Source organism: Carlito syrichta, unplaced genomic scaffold (genome assembly GCF_000164805.1).
Source record: "Carlito syrichta isolate Samal-C Ts95f unplaced genomic scaffold, Tarsius_syrichta-2.0.1 Scaffold309041, whole genome shotgun sequence".
In the NCBI taxonomy this organism is placed as follows: domain Eukaryota; kingdom Metazoa; phylum Chordata; class Mammalia; order Primates; family Tarsiidae; genus Carlito; species Carlito syrichta.
The window spans coordinates 282535-306436 of NW_007253137.1; the positions used below are offsets into that span (position 1 = coordinate 282535).

At 38.9% G+C, this 23902-nt stretch overlaps 1 protein-coding gene and 1 pseudogene across 1 annotated transcript in view; one reads left to right on the forward strand and one right to left on the reverse strand.

The window, feature by feature from the left end:
* KCNMB4 (potassium calcium-activated channel subfamily M regulatory beta subunit 4) overlaps nt 1–23902 on the reverse strand; it is a 70930-nt gene that overhangs the window by 24512 nt on the left and 22516 nt on the right. Inside the window, exon 2 of the mRNA XM_008066611.1 lies at nt 8549–8676. Within this exon, the coding sequence (XP_008064802.1) occupies nt 8549–8676 (128 nt within the window). The remainder of the gene's footprint in view (nt 1–8548; nt 8677–23902) is intronic.
* Nucleotides 10523–10976, forward strand: LOC103269034 (annotated as a pseudogene).

Genomic DNA, 23902 nt, shown 5'->3' on the forward strand with positions numbered 1-23902 from the left:
AAAAAAAAAAAAAAAAAAAGTAAACTTGCTCTCAACAAGGTCTCCTTCGGTCACATGCCTAGAATGCAGTTGCATGATCCTAGCTCACTCATTGCAGCCTTGAACTCCTGGGCTCAAATGATCCCCACCTCAGTCTCCTTAATAACTGGGACTACAGATGTGCTGATGGGTCTGTGTTTCTGCTTGGTTGCCCATGAGACTGGAATCTGATCTGCCTCTGCTGTACACACACACACACACACACACACACACACACACACACACACACACACACACTAAACCAGTATAGAAAAAAAGTTCAAAAAATAAAGACTGATCACTCCCTCTGACCCCTAGATCCATGGGGAATTGAGGAATGAATAACTATTTTCCAGGGATCTGCCCTCTTCAAGGGGAAGCCAGTTAAAGCAAAGATGAAGGAGGAGAACTATATAAGAAGACTGAAACCACTGAGAAGTTTTCTGGCAATAGAATGGGAATTTCAAAGCATACTTGTTAAGGTGGTATAAATTGGGTTTTGCTGAGAAAGAATAAGCCAAGGAAAGGCTAAGAAAAAATGGTATAGGGAACATAAGTGTGACCTTACCTGTATTTTAAAAAATGGAAAAAAGAAATGTATATGCATTGGAAGGAGACTGTGAGCCCAAGATTAAAAGAAGCAAAGAGTGAAAGGTTCTATGAGAAGACCCAGAATGGACAGCCCTTGGCGTGAAGCTGCCCCAGCAGCACCTCTTCAGAATCCTTTCTGGGTGCAGAGAGGGACGGCCACATGGGGATTGACCTCTCATGGCAGGCATAGCTCCTGGTGGCTGCTCTGGCAACCGCAGTCTCTACTTCTGAATACAGCTTGTCTCAAGAAGGTTTAACCCGTGGAAAGATAAGACTCCAGAAGCCTTCATCTAAGATTTTTAAAATAACACCCTTTTCTTAAAAATGAAGACTTAACTATTCTCCCTAATTTCTTGCGTTTGAGTGAAATCTAAAGGTTATTTTAAATATAAAGTTCATCCTACCAAGAGCATCTGGGAGTCCATACAGTAAGCTTATTTTTATTTCATATTTAGCAGTAGTAAAAAGTGTACTAAGAGTAGATGGCACCAGGGAGCTGCCATCTTTCACACCTCTAAACAGCACTCCTGTTTCCTCTCACATATGTCATGGTAAAAGAGCCAAACTCCAAACTCCTGCTTTCCCAGAGTCGCTTAAAAATCATGTCTTGAGTTGGACTGGGCTGTGCTAGACCACCCCCGCTTCTATCTACACCCCCATAGTTTGGGAATGGGACAGTGAGATGATGGATAGGGAATGTGTATCTGCTCTGAAGGAGGTATAATGAGCTTAAATTTACTGTACTAAAGTTAACACAACTGCTCTAGGTGAAATAAGAAAATTGTATTTGGTCTCTGCCCTGGTTCCTGGCACAGAGGTTCTAAAATCCTTGTAATTTCCTGAGTGGTAGGAGTGAGAGGAGCATCTTTGTTATTCATAGAAAGCCCCTGTCAACCATACCTGAGTTTATGCTAATGAAGTGACTCTTGGAAAAAGAGGGCTCCTTGCCAGAGGAACCAATCATGTAATTAGAGGGTTAGAACTTTCAGCACCACCTTCTGACCACTGGGGGGAGGGGAGTTAAGGGGTGGGGAATAGAGATTGACTTAATTACCAATGGTCAATGATTTAATCAATCATGCCTACATAACACCACCTCCATAAAAACTGTAATAGCTTCAGAGCTTCTGGGTTGGGGCACCTTGTTCAATGCATATCTTTCATTTGGTTGTTCCTGAGTTGTGTCTTTTATAATAAACTGGTAATAGTAAGTAAAGTGTTTCTCTGAGTTTTGTGAGCCATTTTAGCAAATTATCAAACCCAAGGAGAAGGATTGTAGGGATCTCTGACTTATAGCAGGTTGGTCATAAGTACAGGTAGAAATCTGGGACATGCTATTGGCATCTAAAGTGGTAGTGGTCTTGTGGGATTGAGACCTTGAACTTGCGGGATCTGAGGCTAACTCCGAGTAGTGTTAGAATTGAATTGAACCAGCTGGTGTCTGCAGACAACTGCTTGGTGTGGAAAACACCCACACATGGTACCAGAAGTGTTGGGAGAGTATAGAAAAAGTTTTCCTTTTAGTATATAATAGGGGTTTAGCTCTTTTTAGATAGTTCTGCCTATTCTGGAAGGATAGTCCTTGATTAGGAGGCAACCCGGCCTGGGGAGTCAGGCCTCACAATACACAGTACCCAAGCGGGAGTAAAAAGACGATTATTAAGATGATCACCAGCTGGTCAGGCCAGCAGGTGAGACAGGGGTGTCTCGTTTCCCTCCAGTTGCAAGCTCAAGCTCACACACATTCTGAAACCAATTCCTGATCCAGGGCAGTAAGTTTCAAAGAAGCCCCTGATTCAGACAGCGGTGGGTTCAGGATCTACCTATCCTGACTGCTGGTGCCTATTCCCTGCTACTGGGCTCCCACCTCACAGCAAAAAAAAAACAAAAAAAAAACTCCCTACTTCTTAACCTTTTTATTTCCTCCAATCTCATTTCCATTTTTACCGTATTCACTATATATATTCAACTTTCTCTCTCCCTCAGCAGTTTTAGTCTATTGGAGGCTCATTTTTCTATATCCATTCTTGCTTCCTTTTCAATTATTCACCTCCTCCCCCAACTTCTTTCCAGTCATCAAAGACTTCCATTTTATTTTATCTTACTGTAGTGAGACTACTTCACATGAGATATAGCCTCTTAAAACTGTAAGTGTACAATTCATTGCTGCTGACTACAGGTACAATGTTGTACAGCAGATCTCCAGAGCTTATTCATCTTACTTGACTGAAACTATGTCCGTTGATTAGTAACTTCCCATTTCCTCCACCTCACAGTCCCTGGCAGCCACCACCATTCTACTTTTGAGTCTATAAATTTGACTATTTTAGATACTTCCTCTAAGTGGAATCATATAGTATTTGCCTTTCTGTGACTGGCTTATTTCACTTAGCATAATGTCTTCCAAGTTCATTCATGCTGTCACATGTTGTAGAATTTCCTTCTTTTGAAAGGCTGAACATTATTCCATTATATGTATATAGCACACTTTCTTTTTAGAGATGAATCTTTCAGACTGGACTTGAACTTCTGAATTCAAGCAATCCTTCTGCCTCAGGCTCCATAATAACTGGGACTATAGGTACACACCACTGTACTCAGCTTCACATTCTCTTTATCTATTCATCTGTTGGACATTTAGATTGTTTCCACATCTTGGCTATTGTGAATAAACTGTAGTGAATATAGAACAAATATCTCTTTGAGATCCTGATTTCGAGTCTTTTGGATAAATACCCAGAAGTTGGGATGCTGGATCACATGGCAGTTCTACTTTTAATTTTTTCAGGAACCTGCATACTGTCTTCCAAAGCAATTGTACTATTTTGCATTCCAACTAACAGTGTTCCAAGGGTTCCAATTTCTCTACATCCTTGCCAAAACTTATTGTCTCTTCTTTTTTAATATAGCCATCCGGACAGGAGAGAGGTAATATTTCACTGTGGTAAGAAATTTTGATTTGCATGTCTCGATGATTAATGATACTGAGCAATGCTTTCATATACCTGTTGGTCATTCATTCATGTATGTCTGTTTTTTTTAGAAATATGTATTCAAATCCTTTGCCCATTTCTAAATCAGGTTACTAGCTTTTTTGCTTTTTTTTACTACTGAGTTGTAGGAGGTCCTTATATATTTTGGAGATTTACCCCTTATCAGATATATGATTTACAAATATTTTCTCCCAGTCTGTAGGTTGCCTTTTCACTCTGTTGAGTGTTGTCTTTACAGAGCTTTTTAGTTTGATGTAGTCCCTGAAAAATTTGCACTTATTAATGCTTATTAATGTCTTCATATTCTCAGCTCAGCCCAATACAAATGATTTCTTACTCTGTACTCGAAGACTGTACCTAGATTGTTCCACAATGATCACTACAGACTGCTAATTGCCAAAACCAATGACTTCTCAGCATCCTTCTGGAGTACCTCCTTCTCCTTAAAACACTCTCCTGTGGAGACATTCTTTTTTGACTTTCCTCTCACCCTATGGGCACTCCTCCTTCATCTCTTTCTGCCTATAATTTAAATGTAGATGATCCCAAGATTCTGTCAACATCTCCCTTCCTACTCTGTGCTCCTAGTTGGTATGCATGCTTTCTTTTTGCTTCAACCGCAGCTTGCGAGCCAACAGTCCCCAGATCTGTATAACACTGCTTCTGACCTCTTGCTCCTGAATGAAAAGTCTGTGTTTCTAACTCTTCCAAAGCATCTTCTGGGTATCTTATAAATCCCTCAAAATTCAGCATACTCAGAGGTAGACTACCCTTTTCTCACACTCTGTCAAATTTGACACCTTCCTTTTCCTCATCATTTACATTGTCATTAAGTTCTGCCGATTCTAACTCTAAAATGTCTTTCTGACACAATCCCTGTTCCCTACTTTCACTACCACTACCCTCATTTATGCCCTCAAAGTTCTTTATCAGGACCAGCAGATGGTTAATTGTAGGTAGGAGCTTTGGGAATCAGACTAGACTAATCAGACTCCAGTTTTTTTCACTTAACAGTTGTATTGGGCAAGCGTTTTTTGTTTTAGGGTTTTTTTTGAGTCAGGTTCTCACTCTGTCACCCAGGCTGGAGTGCAGTGGCACAATCATAGCTCACCACATCCTTGACCTTCTGGGTTCAGGCAATTCTCCCACCTCAGCCTCCCTAGTAGCTGGGATTACAGGCGTGCACCACCACTTTTGGCTACTTTCTGATTTTTTTTTTGGTAAAGACAAGTTCTCACCATGTTGCCCAGTATAATCTCGAACTCCTGGGCTCAGGCAATCCTCCCTCCTTGGTCTCCCAAAGTGCTGAGATTACGGGATTGAGCAACTGTGCCTAGCTACTGGGCAAGTTATTTAACATCCTAAGGCTCAGTTTACTCACCTGTTAAACAGGGCTAGAACTTTTATAAGAAATTTGGTAATCTAAATAAAATGTCATTTACAATGGCTGGCACATGACAGTTATTCAAAAGTGTTATATTTTCTCCTCACTACTCTCCTTTCTTATTTAACTCATCTTTCTCATTCAGTATGCATTCAGCACACCAGTTACCTTTTAAATCAAAAGATCTACTCATGTCAGTCTTTGGTTAAAAAAAAAAAAAAAAAAAAAAAGCAAAAAGCAAAACTTTACACGAATTCTTATTGCCTATATGACAAAGACCACATCTTTAGTATGACATTAATGACCCTTTAGAAATCTATCTCCAAGTCGGGCTCGGTGGCTCAGCCTGTAATCGTCGCGCCTTTGGGAGGCTGAGGTGAATGGATTGCCTGAGCCCGCGGGTTCGAGACCCTGCCTAGGCAACTTGGTGAGACCCTCATCTCTACAATAAATCAAAAATTAGCGGTGGCTGGGAGCGGCCACTGCACTCCAGTCTGGGCGACAGAGTGAGACTCCAACTGAAAAAAAAAAAGAAATCTATCCCCAAACTTTCTTCAGTTTACAAACTCACCACTCACTATATAACCAATATACCTACAGAAGTTTCTATTGTCAAACCTTGGTCTCTTTATTGTAGCCACCTTGGTCTCTTTATTGTAGCCACCCCATTTTCAAGGTTTTCCCCCTTTCATTTCTAGCTGATGAAATCATACTTATATTTGCAAATGTTTTCCCAATAAATCCTAATTTCTTGGAAGCAAATAATCCTCCTTAACAACTCTCTTATTAGTTCACTCGCCAAATGTTTATTAACTGAGAACCATGTGCTGTGCTAGGTGCTAGAGTTACAAAGACTGGCCTATGCCCTTCCCAAGTATGCAGTCCGGTTAGAAAAATGGGCATACAAACAATTCCAGTAGTGGGTGTGACTGGTGGAGAGGACAGAGCAGTAGCTCCACATTCTGGTTACCTATTAGAATTCCTATAACTGATTTTTTAAAAATGCTAAAGCCTGGGTCCAACTGCCAAAGATCCTAATTTAATTGATCTGTAGTACATTTAAAAAATAAAAATAAAAAAGCTCCTTTGACCTCGTTATGTGAAGTGACTGTTGCAAGCCTCTGGAACACAGCTGTACGCAGAAGACTATGGAACATGGGAGACATACCTTGTCACTGGCACTTCTGGTTGCTCCCCAACATCCTATCTGCCTTATCCTTCTTTCCCAAATCTACTCAGGTGCACACTCCTCCTCCAAGTGACTTGGGAGACACTGCCCTATTCCTAACTCAGAGGTAGCTTCTGATCGGTTTAGGTACAGGCAAAGGACTTCATTCTGAACAAGGACACATGAGGGGAGGTTGACTGCGGGAAGGTGGGAAAAGGTTTCATAATCCCTAGAAAAATGTACCAGGAAAGAAGGCTTTTACTGCCTTTGAACACTGCTTTGTCTGGCTATGACATCTGGAAGTATGAAAAGAGCCACCTGGGGGCAGAACTGAGATCTGAAGAAAAGCTGGGTTTTTGTTGACACCATTAAGTCACTGCATCAAACAACCCACCTGTGCATTTCCTGATGTATGAAATAATAAATTTTCTAGTTGTTTATGCTACTTTGAGTGAGAATTCTGTTTACCTGCAACAGATGTCATCCCAACTGATATACAACAAATTCAAATTTGGGGATCAAGGAAAAGAGCCCAGAGAAAGTGATATCTGAGAAGAGTCTTTAGCAAAACAGTCAAGAAGCAGGAAAAGCAAATAAAAAGTCATGAATATAAAAGTATAAGATGTTCTGGGAACTTCACATAATTCAGAATGGCCACTGCAAAGAGTATGATCAGAAAGACGAGGCTGGAGGGGTAGTGGTCTGGGGCAAGAACTTGAGGAGCCTTGTATGCTGTGGTAGATTAAACATGGCCACAAATTATTCACAGCTCCTTTTATCAGGAAGCATAGTCTATTTAAGCATTCCATGAATCTGGCTGGCTTTGTGGCTTGCTTTGACCAACAGTACTTGTCGAAAGTATATTATTCAAACTCCAGAGCCGAGGTCTGCCTCTCTTGAAATGCTGCCCTGAGGCTGCCATGCTGTAAGGAAGGCAATTGAACCTACTGAAGGATGAGAGGCTAGGTGGAGGAGAAATGGACAGCCAGCACTGACTGCTAGGCATGTGAAGGAGGAGACCATCTTGAACCATGCAACTGTTTCAGCCATCATCTGACTGCAAATAAGCCCAGCCAAACCATTATAATCATAAGAAGTAATGCATCACTGTTGGAGTAAGCCAGGAGACTTACGGTGGTTTCTGACACATAGCCATGCCGAGACATTCAGACTTTATTGTGAAAACTATGAGCAATCACCTGATTAAATCACATTCATATGTTAGACAGATCACCCTGGTAGTATCATGGAGAGTGGCCTGGAATAGGGCCACAGTGGAGGCAGAACAATTTGTTAGAAGACTATTACATTGATGGAGCTGAGAAATCTGGATCTCAAGTAAGACAGTGGCAGTGGGAAGGTAGAGAAGAGTTATGATAGAGGTAAAATCCATATGACGGCGAACACAGGTTAAAGAGTATAAAGGAGAAAAATGAACTAAGAGTTACTCAAAGGTTTTTAGATTACACAAGTGAATGACAGTGCAATTCACTAAAAGAAAGACTATGGAAGGAAGGGAAGGTTTGAGTACTAATGTACAGCAAAGAGTTTTGAATACTCAATGTTTGATGAAGACATTACTGATTAATCTGGTTGGGAATCAAAATGTTCCAGTCCAGGAACCATTTTTATATGGAATAAATTGAGTACTCTGTAAATCAAGTAACGTTTCTTTTTTTTTTTGAGTCAGAGTCTTACTCTGTGGCCCTGGCTAGAGTGCAGTGGCACAAACATGCCATCACAGCCTCAACCTGCTGGGCTTGGGCGATCTTTCTGCCTCAACCTTCAAAGTAGCTGGAACTACAGGCAGGTGGCACCAAGCCTGGCTAATCCTTTAATTTTTTTGCAGAGATGAGGTCTCATCATGTTGCCCAGGCTGATCTTGAACCCCTGGGTTCAGGCAATTCTCTTGCCTCTGCCTCCCAAAGTGCTGGAATTATCGGCATAAGCCATGGCGCCTGGCCAATTCAAGTAAAGTTTTAACGGTGTGAGCTCATTTTATTGACATTTCATCATAATCAAAAGGAAAGGAAAGGTAAGATTTGGTGCAATACAAAATGCTAGCAAATCCACACATTGTTTAGCTTATATGAATTTATCTGTAATTTTCAGGGAACACTACTAGTACACAATGTTCCTACCTAAAGGCTCTATCATTTCTTAGTGCATCCAGCGGGTAAGCTCTATATACAAGTTCTTTTTTTTCTGTCCTGCAGATTCTTTCTATGCCTCCCACCCTATAGAGCAAGAAGGAGCTTCCCTAACTACATGCTAGAGAGAGTTGAGACTATCTTCATGTTATATATTTTGTCAAGTGAGTATAAACTATGATGTATCAGTGTAATTACAGAGGTTACAAACAATTTTAATATGCATATGTAAATAATGACTTACCTTTGATGTTGATTAAAATAGCAAGTAAATGGCTGAGAACCAATCTCATCTTTCCAGTATTGTTGCCAGTTCATGACACTTTCCAAGTTCTTCTGATTTTCTCTCTTACAGGGAGGGATATATGAGCACTAACAAAACAGAACACAGAAAGTAAACCTATTATTCTATAGAATATTAAAATATAGTCATTTTTTATAGAGAGATAGCATTATGCAGACAGCAAATCTAATTTAGACCTACCAAAATTTTAAATACAATCAAATTGAGATTGCCAAACTATTTCAACTTTTCAATTTGGCACAATGACAGAAAATATTCCAATAACAAAAATAGAGCCAAAAAATAAACTTCAGCCATTAGTGTATGAGGATATTTTATAAGTAATTAGTTACAATCTAATAGCAAATTAAAAGCATAATATGCTCTCTCTTTTGTGGTGTCTGCCAGCCAACAGAGAGGGGTAAAAAAAAAAGGTAAATTTCATTCCTAATTTCTATGTAAGAACCTTGGTATTTTCCTCTTCTACTTTTAACTAACAAATCAAGCACATAGCTCTTCTCAGGATACTGCTGTTCTTCACTGCTGAAGAAGTTTTATTTTCTTGGACAGTGAAATTGGTGGAAAATTTCCTTTCAAGTACATAATCAATGTATTTTGCTAGCTGGTGCCTTATCCTGGCCATGCTTCTGACAAAGTAGTTCTCTTAAAGGAATGCCATTACTCTCAGCAATACAGATACAGAAGAATTGGAAAACTGCTCTCAACTCCAGATGTTAAAGTGAACCCTTTGCATTCTAATCCATTCTTTTTCAATCCAGTCTTTTATAATGATGATGAAAATGATGCCAACTTACATTTATTGAGTGTTCACAATGTGGCAGACACTGTAATAAATGCTTAACGGCACTTAACTTGTGCACGTCTTTCAATAACACTGTGATGATCTTCATTTTACAGATGAGGGAATTGAGATTTTTGTCAGCTCTACAACTAGAACTAGATTCTGATGATTTTATCACATTCTATTCATAGATGTTTTACCAAGATATCTGATATTAAAAAGCAGCAACAACAAAAAAAACTTTACAGGATAATTTGCGTCACATTGTTTAATTTATAGCATAACATTTTTCAATGCCTTCTCATTATTTTCTGCTACAGTTCAAACTTTTCAGCATGATGTACAAAGTCCTTTGTGATCTGGTCCCTGCCTGTCCTCACCCTCACTGAATCCTGGCATGCAGTCATGTACAGAAGAACTTGTTCCCCAAATCTGCTGCTTGCTGTCATACCTACCTGCTTGGCACAGCTGTACTCTCCCCTTTGGATGCCCTTTGTTCCTTAATCTCCTTCTTTCAAGATTCAAGTCTGGTGTTGCCTATGGGGGGAGCCTTTTCTTTCTTCACAGTTAAGTACCCTTCTTTGTGCTTCCATGGGATTCTTATCACATCATATGACAGCTAGGAACACACAGTGTCACAGTCTGTTTTATGTCAGCCTCCCCAGTTTGCTGGCAAGCTGAAAACAAGAACTGTTATTCTTTCTTTTCTCTCTTTTTTTTTTTTAGATTAGAAAATATACTGTATTTAAAAGTAAATGAGAGAGAGAGAGAGAGAGAGAGAGAGAGAGAGAGAGACCACACCCCAAGGTGAGGGAGGGGGCCAAAGCCAGGAAGCATAGCAACAGTCATAGCTCAAAGAGCACATGACCACATCAGAGTCTAGCAAAGCGATGGCCCTTTCTTTTCTATATTTTCACATTTACAAATATGTTTAGTAACAATGAGGTTTCAAAGATGCTGGATGAACTAATTAATAACACATGTAGAATAACACAAATTGCCACACAATTCACAATAGCAAAAATATGGAACCAACCCTACTGCCGATAGAAAGTGAACTAAAGAAAATGTGGGTAGCCCGATGCAGCGCTCATCCTTTTCAATCTGCCATCTGCAGTAAAACCACTGACAAGATGCAGATATTCATGAAAACCCTTACAAGAAGACCATTACTCTCAAGGTTGAACCCTTGGATACTATAAAAAATGTAAAGGCAAAGATCCAGGACAAGGAAGGAATTCCTCCTGATCAGCAAAGACTGATTTTTGCTGGCAAGCAACTGGAAGATGGACATATTCTGTCTGACTACAACATTCAAAAGGAGCCTACTTTTCACCTTGTGTTGAGATTTCCTGGTGTGCTAAGAAAAGGAAGAAGTCTTACACCACTCCCAAGAAGAATAAGCATAAGGAAAAGAAGGTTAATCTGGCTGTCTTGAAGTATTAGAAGGTGAATGATAATGGCAAAATTAGTTGCCTTCGTTGGGAGTGCCCTTCAGATGAATATGGTGCTGGAGTTTTTATGGTCAGCCATTACTGTGGTAAATATTGTCTGACCTACTGCTTCAGCAAACTAGAAGACAAGTAATTGTGCATGAGTTAGTAAAAAACATGAACTAAAAAACAGAAAAGAAAATGTGGTACATATGCACGATGGAGTATTACGCAGCCATAAAGAACAACAAAATCATGGACTTTGCAGCAAACTAGATGGAGTTGGAGACCATAATACTAAGTGAACTATCACAGTAAGAAAGAACTAGGCACATTAGCACAAGGGAGGGATCAGCAGTCACTGGGCACTGCTAGAGGGAGGGAGGGAACAGGTTGAGAGAGACATGTGACAACACAAAGGGTACTTGGTTCATTACCAGGGAGAGTGAGGATCAGTTAGAAGGCCAAACTTCACCTGCAAGCAGCCTATTTATGTAGTTAATCCTCACGTGTACCCCACATTCCTATAATAAAATAAAATTTTTAAAAAATGTTGGTTGAACTAATTAATAACACATGTAAATACATTTATGTTCAAGATAATGAAGTTATTTTCATTGTTTAAACAACTTAAAAATAAATAAACACATCTTAAATTTGGTTTAAAATAATAGTAATTTTTCTATTATATATAACAAATTCAAACATGTTATGCAAGTATTATTTTGACTGAATCACTAAATGTTTATCTTCTGCCCATACAGTCCCACTTCTAATAATAACAGTAACATAAAGCTAAAATTTTCTGTAAAATTATGGATTTTGAGTTCTTCTCAAGCAGCAGTTAGGCTTAGAAGCAATGGGGACCACTGGATAGGCCCCCAGTCCCATTATCTGTTTCATGTTTGGCCTTGGGCAAATTACTTCCCTTCTCTGGACTTGGTTTTTTTCGAATCTGCAAAATCTCCAAAATAATTTCTGCCTCTACATTTCTGATTCTATTCTTGGAGGCACACCAAGAAAGAATCCAGCAGAAGGCAGGACTACAAACACTGTTGCAGTATTTTTCCCAGAAGAGATCCTGCCCACTGGGGAGATGGCTGGGAACCCTGACTAAGGCAGCATTCCAGTCAGCAAAGAGGAGGAGTGTGGTAGGTCCTTTCTTAAGGACCTGTGCTTTGCATTAGAAAAATGTTCCTAAGGGACCATGATTTTCCATTTCTTTCTGCCTATGACATGTTGAATATTTTCTTTCTCTCTATTAAGATTTTGTTTTCTTCCTACATCATGGTCAATTAGCTTATAAAGTGAAAGTAGGTTTCAATTTATTATGCTCTTTCTAGGACGGAGAAATTTCCAGATTTGGAGGTAGAAGCCTCGGAGTGTAAATACCTAACAATTCATCAGAGGCCTTTTTGCAACGGGTATACTTTACACAAAAAGTATACTAAACATTTTAAGGAATAACAATGGAAAATCATATGCAATTAAAGCAGATTTAAAATATTTGCAAGTTAATGCAGTTCTAATTCTCTATTTTTCAGTTTTCTGGTGGGGGGAGGGGAATGGGCTTAAAAGAAATGTCTCTCCCAAATATCAACTCTTAAGATTTGACCAGGAGATTCACACCTACAGGCTTCTGAAAAAGTCAGACAAAAACTCGCCTCCCCAACAATCATTTTTATTGTTTAAAAGAATGCATATGCCAAAAGACAAACTGTTTGGATTCAAAGGGCAGTGAACTCATGAAAATAAATTCCTAGTAAAAGTGATTCAATCTTCGGATTTAGCTTTTAACACAAAAAAATTAATTAACATTTGCATTATGAGACCTGACCTACCCAGGGAAATATAATCAATTCTCTCAATACAAGATGGATTCTGCAGAGGACATAATTTTTAATTGTGGTACTAATCAATCATAGATAAAAAATTTCATTGAGTATAGAAGGTTTTGTATTAGGTATATTGAGGTTTCATTTGAGATTTAAAACAAATGTTTCTTGCTTTTTGAAAACTTTGAGGTTTTATGCGTAGATGTTGGAAGCAAAATACTTTTTAAAGAGCACTTTTTACACTAAAGAAAATAACATGAGATTGAAATTTAAGTATTATTTTCATAAACAGCATTTTCCCCAAAGAGTATAGATTAAATAATTTGTTCATAATTACAACTAATAATTATTTTTTAAGCTAATATTGCCTTGAAAGAAAATTCTTTAAAAGGCTAAATTTTATGTTCTTTAAAATCATTATGGCTCTTTTTCTTTATTCACCAGTCAATTTGTCTTTAAAATTTCTGTGACGCCTAATACAGATCATCCCCAGATTCCGTTTCAGTTCTACAGTGGATCACTGTAGATTGTCAGAATTTTAAAATAAGTTAGAAATGAAAATTCAGAGCAGTGTTCTAGAAACTTAGGAAATTCAGACAACTTCCTTTTCTTCCTAGGTTGTTCAAGTCTGATGGCTTTCCTGGCTTCATAATAGTGATAACTATTTATAACCATAAATAACTCTCCTTTGAGGGGGAACAAAAAAGAATCCATACATATCATCATCATCATGGTAAACACTGACTATATCTCATTAATCCAAATGAGCAAGTATCATAAATCACCCCCATTTTCTGATAAGAAAATTGTGGGAGAGAGGAACATAAGAAAACTTTCCCAAGGTCACAGTGGCCAATAGAAAAGTTGCGATTCAGACTGCAGAGTGATCTTGACCCCCACTCTACACTGCCTCCCACATCTCTATCTTTAGGGCTTCCTAGGTTTTACTCCCTGCTTTGGGGCAAAGAGACGTCCTGCCCTCTGCATCCCTATCTTGGAGAACCAGTATAATGTTTTTATTGGAATGGAATTGGGGTAGTCCTTCTGAGAACTGATGCTTTGAGGCAGTTTGTTGCAGTCCTTTTGTTTGCTGATACATCCTCAGAGAAATCACTGTAAAGTCGCTGGCTTCTGCTTGTCTCAATTTGACTTCAGGGTTGGTTTCTAGTGCCACGAATGTAAATTCACTTAGGTAAATGTATGGACACAATGCCTTTGATCATGGATGACAATAAAGATTTCCTTGGAGAAATTTCTTCATATGCTTTGATCTATTTTTTACTTGCAAAGGCAGCATTTCCCAACTTCTAATATCATTATTGCCCAAATAACCTTCACTAGAATCTATGTTGTTTGCTGTCAAACCTGAATGAAATAACTTTCTTTAAAAAGTAAGGAGAAAAAAAGATACATGATAAAACATTTGTTTAATATCTATCTTTTAGAAAAATATTTTTAGGCTAGGCTTTTGCATTCATGAACAAAGTTGATGGAACTGAGTGGGCTATCCTGAGTATAATAACATAAAGACTTGCAGTGAGTTTACTAAGAAAAGACACTATCATCACTTGACGCAGAATGTTTGATTACGAACTTATTATTACTTTTCCATTATCTTATTTTAGAACTTATCAAGATTTATAATAGCAACCTTTTTCAGTCTACCACAATGGATTTATATTTTAAAAGATTTATTCTTGACTAGGTTCTTTGTGATAAGTGTCTTGAGAGGATTATATTTCAATCATTTGGGCAGAGTAGGCAGAATTAACTTTCTTAACTGAGTCACTTAAAAATTATTGCATAAAATGTGGTCTATTTAGCTAAATACTGGGGACTGGGTCCTATGTTAGGGATTATCTAAGAAATAGAAGAAACTTTTTTCTCTGGTTTTCCTGGACTTCATTTGGTTAGGGAGGGTAATGCTGAAAGATATAATAGTAGAAAGGGTTTAGCTGATTAAATAATTTCCACAAAAAAAAGTGGTTAGAAAATGAATTCTTAAAATAGTATCTACTGAAACACAGGTTTAATAATATTTTATATCATAATCTCTCATTTTGTGAACTCCTGTAATAAGTATCTGTGTCAGTTATGATTTATAATTTTTTGGATAATAAAACATATAATCAGAAAAGTAATATGGAATAAAAAGTATAAGTGAGCTATTTATAAACTCCATAATGTTTCACATGGGCTATGTGCATGGACACACACACACACACACACACACACACACACACAAGCACATACACAAATACACAGAGTAGGTATAAATGTAGGTTAACTGAACAAACACAAATGAAAGTATATGTCAACTAAAAAATTAAGTTCCAGAGCAGATGGTCTAGAATATATATCTGCATCTGAAAGCAAAATCAAAGTAATCTTATGGAGTAATTTGAAGGTCAAATAAATGGCTTAGAAAATATGAAAAGGAAGGCTAACAAAAGAAGCTAAAATGAGCTCTTAGGTAACAGAAGGCTGGGCAGAAACAGTTTTGCTAGTGCCCAGATTAGAACAATGTTCATCAAAGTATGTTCCACAGTTCACTTGGACTGCATATCAAAAAGATCCACCTTCCTGAAAGTGTGATTCATTAAGACTAAGAATTGGCATTTTTAACAGCTCTCCTACCTGGAAATGATGGCTTTTTAGAATTGAGGATTTACTCAGTAAGCCATTCTTGATTGCTAAGTAATGGATGGGTCACAAAGATTAGATATTACTCACTCCCTTCTCCCTCTTCCCTTCACCTTTCCAGAAGCAAGCAGTGTAGTAATAGCAGCATATTCACAAAGTGCTTTGTGATTACAAATGAGGACATGAATATTTTGTCTTCCAGAGTATAAGACTTCACAGAAGAAATGACTTTTCATTTGTATCTTTAAGGTTGAATAGAAATTTGGCTTGTCAGACAATGGGTTGGGAAGGTGACATTCCAAGAAGAAATGGAATGTGCAAAGACTTTGTGTACAGATGTCCCAGAAAGACTGAGTCATCTAATGTGCTTGGAGGATAAGCGGCATGGAAGACAGTGCTGGAAAATGCCCAAATTATCTGACCTACTGTTCACTGAAGAACTGCTCCTCTCTCCTTAAATGTTTTTGTGAAAAGTTGTTCACTACCTCCTGGAGAATATACTCTCCACCCCTCCCACAACATAGCTCTTTTAATTAGAATTGACTATCATCTGTTGATATTACATCTCATTTTTATAATTTAGTAATATTCATTTAACTTCTAGATTTAGGCAGACTGCTAAAGTTGTTGATATTAATACTGAGAAAAGTTCAGAATGACATTTCACCTTAAAGATAAAATAGTTCATTTAGTTTTAGATTTAGAAAATAAAAGCACACTGTCTCTGCCAAAAATTGAGGTTGGCTCTAAATAGAAATAATCAGATTAAAATAAGACATTTTAATCTGGAAGAAGTTCAATAGTTATTTATAACAAGCATGACATGACATGTAACATTTGTTCAATGACTTGTAATCGTAACTTAAAATCCTGGAGGAGATGGTCAATACTCTTAGGTAAAACTTTCTTAAATGTTCATGTACACATTCAGATAAGCTTCACTGATGACATCACTTGTGTACTGTGCTGCATACTGTAAGGTATACAAATTAAATGTGGGTATGTGTAAACATATACCGGGGTGCCAAAAAAATGTATACACATTTGAAGAGATGGTATATGTTATATGTTTTTCGAAGTTGACTTGAATTACAGTAGCAATATGTAGTATGATGTTTGCTCAAAAGATGGCGTTAATCAAATGAATGCTAACATCACCATGCAATAGGCAGATATATATTGAGTATTACAAGTTTAATACAGTTTGTCCCTTTCTTAAAATATGCATTTTTTGGTACCCTCTGTATTCAGTGAAATATTACAACCATCATTTCTGCATTAAGACGATCAACAAGTCTTATGATAAGTTCCCCAGAACCAGGATGGGTAGATGGCATGATAAAAAATTGGAGCTTCCTATTTGTAACACAATATATTTTCTGAAGATGGCTGCATCAACATATATCCCATTTCACATAATCTTACAGTATGATGTTGGTATTCCTTTATTGAGAGGTGGGGGTCTATTTTCACTTCCCTAGAACATGAATGAGCCTGTGATCACAGCAAAAATGATGCAGTGTGACCTCCAGGCTAGATCAGAAAAGATGATAAAGCTCTTGCTTGTGACTCTCTCAGGAATGCTTGTCCTTGGGACCCAGACACTGTTCTGTGAGGAAGCATAAACTAGCTCATGCAGAGAGATCCTGTAAGAGGCCTGTGTGAAGAGGAACTGGCATCCCCAGCCAACATCCAGGATCAGCTGGCTGTTAATGTGAATAACTAAGCCTTTATACCATCCCAGCCTCCAGTCTTTGAGTCTTCCAGTTGGAACTATTGATATCATGGGCCAGAGGTAAACTGTATTCTTCTTCATGCCCTGTGTGAGTTTCGGGCCCACAGAATTTGTGAACAGAGATCCACAGGGATCTCTGACAACAGCAAAAGGATTGTAGGGCCTCTGGGACTAAAGTAGGTGGACATCCTTCTATAGTTCTCCTTGTTTTATACCATTGAAAAAGCTTGAGGTTTGATAAAATGAAGTCTGTGAGTCATTGTGACGTAAGGCAGGGCTCCTCACCCAATCCCAGGCTCAAAGTGCCTTGTTAAAGGAAGATCTTGTGGTGGCACCTCAAGCTGTACCAACTAAAAATCTTCCCCTAAGTTTTCCCAACAGAACATGCAAACATGTATCAAAGTAACTATGCAGTGGAATAACGGCAGACATTTAGAATATTATTGGACACTGGCTCTGGGCTAACCCCAATCCCTGGCAAACTAGTATGACTGTGCCCAGAATGAGAGCTTATGGGGTCAAAAGGGAGTAAAGTTTTGGTCTAGTTCATATCACAGTAGGTCCAGTGAGGCCATGAACTCTCCTATGATTGTTCCTACAGATCTGGAAAGTATAGATGCAGTCATGTATGGATGTATAGAATGAACTGTCATGCTCAGCAACTGTCCTAATCCATACCTTGACTCTTTACCCATGGAGAAAAGACTGCTATAGTGGATGACTGAAAGTACCCACTTCTTTCCCAAATAGTAAATGAATAAATGAGTAATGCATCCCTGGGGAATGTAATCACAAAGATTACAGAAGTGGGAATTCCTATCTCATCCCTACTTAACTTGCCTTTTTGGTTCTTGAAAAAGGCAGACAAGTCTTGGAGAATGAATACATTGTTAAATGAATCAGTGGTGTCTCTGCTTTCAGCTACTGTTTCAGATAGAGTCTCTTTATTGGAGCAAATAAACTTACCTCTGGTACTATGTGATGGCTATTGATTTGGCAAATGATATTTTCTTTATCCTTGTGGACAGAGAGTACCAGAGGCAGTTTGCTTTTACCTGGCAGATGGTGTAGACTTTACTGTCTTATGAAGGACTACATCAATTCTCTCTGTTATGTTCTCGTCTGCAGGGACCTTGGCTCCCCTCACCATCCCATAAAACAGGGAGCCCCAAACTCCAGGGCCAAGGACCAGAATGGGTCTATGGCCTGTTAGGAACTGGGTCACACAGGAGGTGAGTAGTGGCAAGCGGAGTTTCGTCTTCTGGTAGATCAGCAGCGGCATTAGATTCTCATAGGAGCGTGAATCCTGTCATGAACTGTGCATGCGAAGGAGCTAGGCAGCACACTCCTTATGAGAATCTAATGCCTGATGGTCTGAGGCAGAGCTGAGGTAGTGATGCTAGATCTGGAAAGTGGCTGCAAACTTGGATTAACATTAGCAGGTTTGATTGAACATCCCTCACCCCCTGCTGCCCTGGTCTGTGAAAAAACTGTCTTCCATGAAACCAGTTCCTGATGCCAAAAAGGTTGGGCACCACTGCCATACATTGATGATATGGTGCTGACTGGACCTGGAAAGCAAGGAGTGCAGAATACCCTTGATTCCTTGGAAATGCACAGGTGTGCCAGAGGGTGGGAAATTTAGTGTCTTGACACCTCAGTAATGCTTCTGGGGGTCCAGTGGTCTAGGGAATTTCTGGATATTCTTCCAAAGTGAAAAAACACATTGCTGTACCTTTTACTCCTTAAAACTCAGAAAGAGACACAGCACTTGGTGTGCTTCTTTAGTATTTTGGAGGAAACACATACCAACATTTCGGATTGCTTTTCTAACCCATGTACTGAGAAATCCATAACTCTGACAGCTTTCAACGGCAAACACAGCAGGAAAACCTGCTCCAGGCTACAGAGTCTCAACTCACTTCTATAGTCCAGTTCCTTCAGTAGTAAACAAGGAGTCTGTGACAAATCAGGGGTTATATGGAACCCACAGAGAGCCCTAATAGTATAAAGTAAGCCCATGTTCTCCTTGGCAAATGACTTTTTCTTTTTCTTTTTTTTTTTTTTGTCAGGGTCTCATTCTGTTGCCCAGGCTGGAGTGCAGTGGCATGATCGCGGCTCACTGCAGCCTCTACCTCCTGACCTCAGGAGATCTTTCACCCTCAGTCTTGAGTAGGTGGGACTATACGCACATGCCACCACATCCAGCTAATTTTTTGATTTTGTGTCTCACCATGTCGAGGTCTCGCTATGTTGCCCAGGCTGGTCTCAAACTCCGGGCTCAAACAATCCTCCAGCCTCAGCCTCCCAAAATTCTGGGATTACAGACATTAGTCACAACGCCGGCTAAATGACTATGCTTCTGAGAAACCACTGGTTTGTCATGGGTCTCAGTAGGGTCTGAAAGTCTAATGTGGAATATCAAATTACCATGGTATCCACTGTATGCTGGGCTATTTTGACTCAAAAAAACATAAAGTTGGGAATTATAGGGCTGAAGCAAGGTGGCTCAGCCTGTAATCCCATGCCCTTGGGAGGCTGAGGTGAGTGGATTGCCTGAGCCCGCGGGTTTGAGACCCGCCTGGGCAGGCGAGACCTCATCTCTATAATAAATAAAAAAAAAAAATCAGCCGGGCGTGGTAGCGCATGCCTGTAATTCCGGCTACTTGGAAGGCTGAGGTGGAAGGATCGCCGGAGCTCAGCAGGTTGAGGCTGTGGTGGCCGGGAGTAGCCACTACACTCCAGTCTGGGCGACAGTGAGACTCCAACTCAAAAAAAAAAAAAAAGCTTCAGCAGCAAATGGCTCATACTCCCAAGGCACTTTCTCTTTTTGTACTATCATCTTTTCCAACTTGTCCTAATGTACAGTTAGTAATCTAGGCCCGTTTTTCTCATACTGGGCTATACACACCCCAAATAGTACTCTGCAGTGTGCTGGTGGTACTTGAAGTCTATGATCAGTTGTAATAGATGAAAAAAATTGAACTCAGCACAGTTTTGGACAGAACATCTGATTGCTTATTTCTATTGAAGGGAACAATGGAGGTACAGACCTACACTCATCTATGGGCACTGACTAGCAAATAATAAATTATGTTTTGATTAAACTGATTAGAGTGTGTTAAATCCTCAGAAACAGAACTCTGATCTATTTATAAGATCTATAACTTGTATTTCCCATGCATCTTTTCTCAGGAAACTACTTGAGGATGTACTCTATCAAAACAAAGGAATAAACTGAAAAAGAGGAAGGCACAGGTTCAAGGAAACAGGGTACCCAACATGGGAGAGAAGCAGCAGGCCTCAGGTGCACCCAGTTCAGTTTGAGCAGTAAGCAGAAGGGGCCCAGAAAGGGTGCCCACGAAATTTGAAAAAAGACGTGAGAAATGTGGAAATGAATGATTACCTGTTGGAAACAGTCGTATGAAAAACAGTATATCAATTTTTTGGAAAAATAAGAGAAAGGTACATAGGAAAGTAAGAAAAGAGAAAAGGGGATGATTATTAACTCAAGGAAAAGAAAAAAATATATAGATATGAACAGTCCTTTGCATAGTTCAAGTAAGTTAAGCACTCAATATTAATTTAGTCAAAAATTATGACAGAGCCATATGAGGTGGAATGGGTGGTCTAAGAAAGCTAAATTCATATATTGACTCATAGGCAGTCTATAGTATCTCAACTGTAAACATAGACCCTATAGTTTAGAAATATGGAGGTAAATACTAGGGTAAAAACAAAACAAACAAACAAACAAACTAAAAACAGTTAAAAGCAGTTGTCTCTGGTGACAAAAGGGGTTGGGGCAGACGAGTCCTATTCCTTGTCCCCAAATAAAGCTACAGTACAATTTGATTTTTCAAACTATGTTCATAAAAATAGCGAAAATTCATCCTGCAGAGGTTTACTATATGCAAAATACTCTCTTAGGTGCTTTCCACACATTAACTCATTTAATCCTCATAGCCCTTGGAGACAGGTACTACTATAATCCTCACTTTACAGGTGAGGAAACTGAGGCACAGAGTGGGTAACATCTGAAGCCACAGTGCTATTTGCATTAAAAATTAATAAAGCATATTAGATACACAAGGTAAAAATGCAAACAGTGGGAAAGGTTACAAGATGAAATATCTCCCTCTAACTGACCCTCACCCCCAAGCAATTATGCTTAGCAGATATTGTACATTTTCCCAGACATTTTCTTCCTTCCTTCCTGCCTCCCCTCTCTCCTTCTCTTCTCTTCCCTTTTTTAAAAAAAAGTAGAGACGACGTCTTGTTATGTTGCCCTGGCTGGTCTCGAACTCCTGGCCTTAAGCAATTCTCCCATCTCAACTTCCTGAAGTGCTAGGATTACAGGTGTGAGTCACCATGCTCAGCTTGTTTTCTATACTCTATCTTAATATGAATGTGATCATACTCTTCTGTGTCTTACTCTTTCATTAAGCAAACTATCTTGTTGCTCTCATAACTGCAGAGAGAGACCCTATAGTTTTAGAAATATGGAGGTAAATACTAGGGTAAGAACAAAACAAACAAACAAACTAAAAACAGTTAAAAGCAGTTGTCTCTGGTGTCTTGTTTCCATTCCACTGCATAGTTGTGCCAAAATTTATTACTTGGTTCTCTAATAAAAAAGCACTACAATGGTCTCCAGTCTTTTACAACTACAAACAAAAGAATAACAAACTTTTTACCAGCATCTATGCACACATGTGTGAGAAGAGGAATAAAAGAATATATACTTTCAAAAATTATAATTCTAGAGTTCCAAAGAAATTGCATGATCTCCCTTCCCCCAGCAGTTTATGACAGCACCTTTCCTTCTTCAAAACCCCCCCCCCCAGCTACAATTAAATTTCCTGATGGTGAAATGTGGGGCTTCTTGTTTGAATTTACAAGTTTAAGTTCTTTCCTACAAACTGACCATCCATGACTTTGCCTATCAAGGTCATTTCCTCACTGATGTTTCTGAGTTTTACATAGTAAAAAAAAATAATAATAATTAAATTCTTGTTACATGATACCAAATCCCCCCTCATTTTATCTCTCTTGACTTAATTTTTGGTATACTTGTTACACAGTAAAATGTAATTTTTATTAAGTCAATCTGTGAAAACTTAAGTAATTAGACCTACTTCAAAGACAAACCCATTACCTATAAAGACATGTACTGTAATCACTGAAACAAGAACACTACTGTCACATCATGTCAGACTTACAGAATGAGATATGTGATTGTTCAAAACATTTTTTTTTAGAAAATATAGATAAGCAAAATTAAATTGAAAACCTCTGATACTTCCAGCACTGAGATTGCTATTGTTATTTTATTTTGGATTTTAAGTAACTATTCTCCCCCTCATCCCTGCAAAGCAACTATTCTTTTTTTCTTTTTGAGTTGGAGTCTCATTTGGTCGCCCAGACTGAAGTGCAGTGGCCACTCCCAGCCACCACAGCCTCAACCTGCTGGGTTCCGGCGATCCTTTCGCCTCAGCCTTCCGAGTAGGCAGAATTACAGGTGCGCGCTACCACGCCCGGCTGATGTTTTGATTTATTGTAGAGATGAGGTCTCGCTGTCCAGGCGGGTCTCGAACCCATGGGCTCAGGCAATCCACTCACCTCAGCCTCCCAAAGGCGCGGGATTACAGGTTGAGCCACCGAGCCCGGCTGTAACTATTCTTAAGAGAAGCTGCTTGATCATTTTCATCTATGTATGCTACTAGAGGTTTTTGTTTCAATGTAATCCCAACATTATAAAAAGAATTTGGAAGTTTTCCTTATTTCTATGTTCTTCGGCATAGTTTAAAGTAGGATTAAAGTGATCTGTTTTCCAAAGAACAGGGTACCACATATTCTCACTCATAAGTGGACCCTGAACATTTACCATAATACTATAAGAAAGATATTGGCAGTCGTGGGATACTGCCTGGATAAGGTGGGGGAGGGGGGGACACAACCTCAGTAAGGGTACCTGATCTCAAAAAAGGCAAAGTGGGGACCAAAAGGAGGCCCAAACTTTACCTGTACAATGTCCACTTGTACACCTAATCCTAAATTGTATCATACATCTTTAAAATATAACATAATTTTTTTTTTAAAAAGTGATCTATTTTCACAGAATTGACCTGGAAACATTTACGGCATACTTCTTTGGGAACTTTTTCCATTTCCTTTACGGCGATTGGTCTTTTTAAAGAAATCTCTATTAGACTATTTTATTTTGGAAAATATCCTAGAAAATCACCATCTCCTCCTGTGGTTTCAAGTTTATTGGCAGATAATTGATCAAAGTATTTACTGAAAATTAATCTAACTTTTCCAATAATTACAATTATTTCCTCATTTCTGCTTCTGATTTTGTATTTCTGAATAGCAGTTCTTTGGTAATTAAACTCACTGAAGATTCAATATCTGTCTTCATATTTCTGAAAACAAAGACAATTCTGCACTCCTTGAAGATGTTCAGCTTACTTTCAATGGGAATTTTAATGCGGTCAATTTGTGTTGTTAATTTTTTATTTTTTATTTTGTGGAGACGACGAGGTCTTGCCAAGTTGCCCAGGCTGGTCTCGAACCTGTGGGCTCAGGCAATCCTCTCACCTTGGCCTCCGAAAGTGCTGGGATTATAGGCGTGAGCTACCGTGTTAATTTTCTATGCAGTTGTCTTGCAAAGTCAAATAATTGCTCATTGAAAACCACTGAAGGGCAAGGTGTTTGACGTTAACCAGAAGAAAATATTCCGTATGTCACATGGGTCTGGGAGATTAAGCAGGATGAAAGAAAGTTCCACAGATCAAAAAGGTGGATGCTACCTCAAATCTAAGCAGTAAATGCACTCCACCACAGCACTGTGAGATGTTCTCC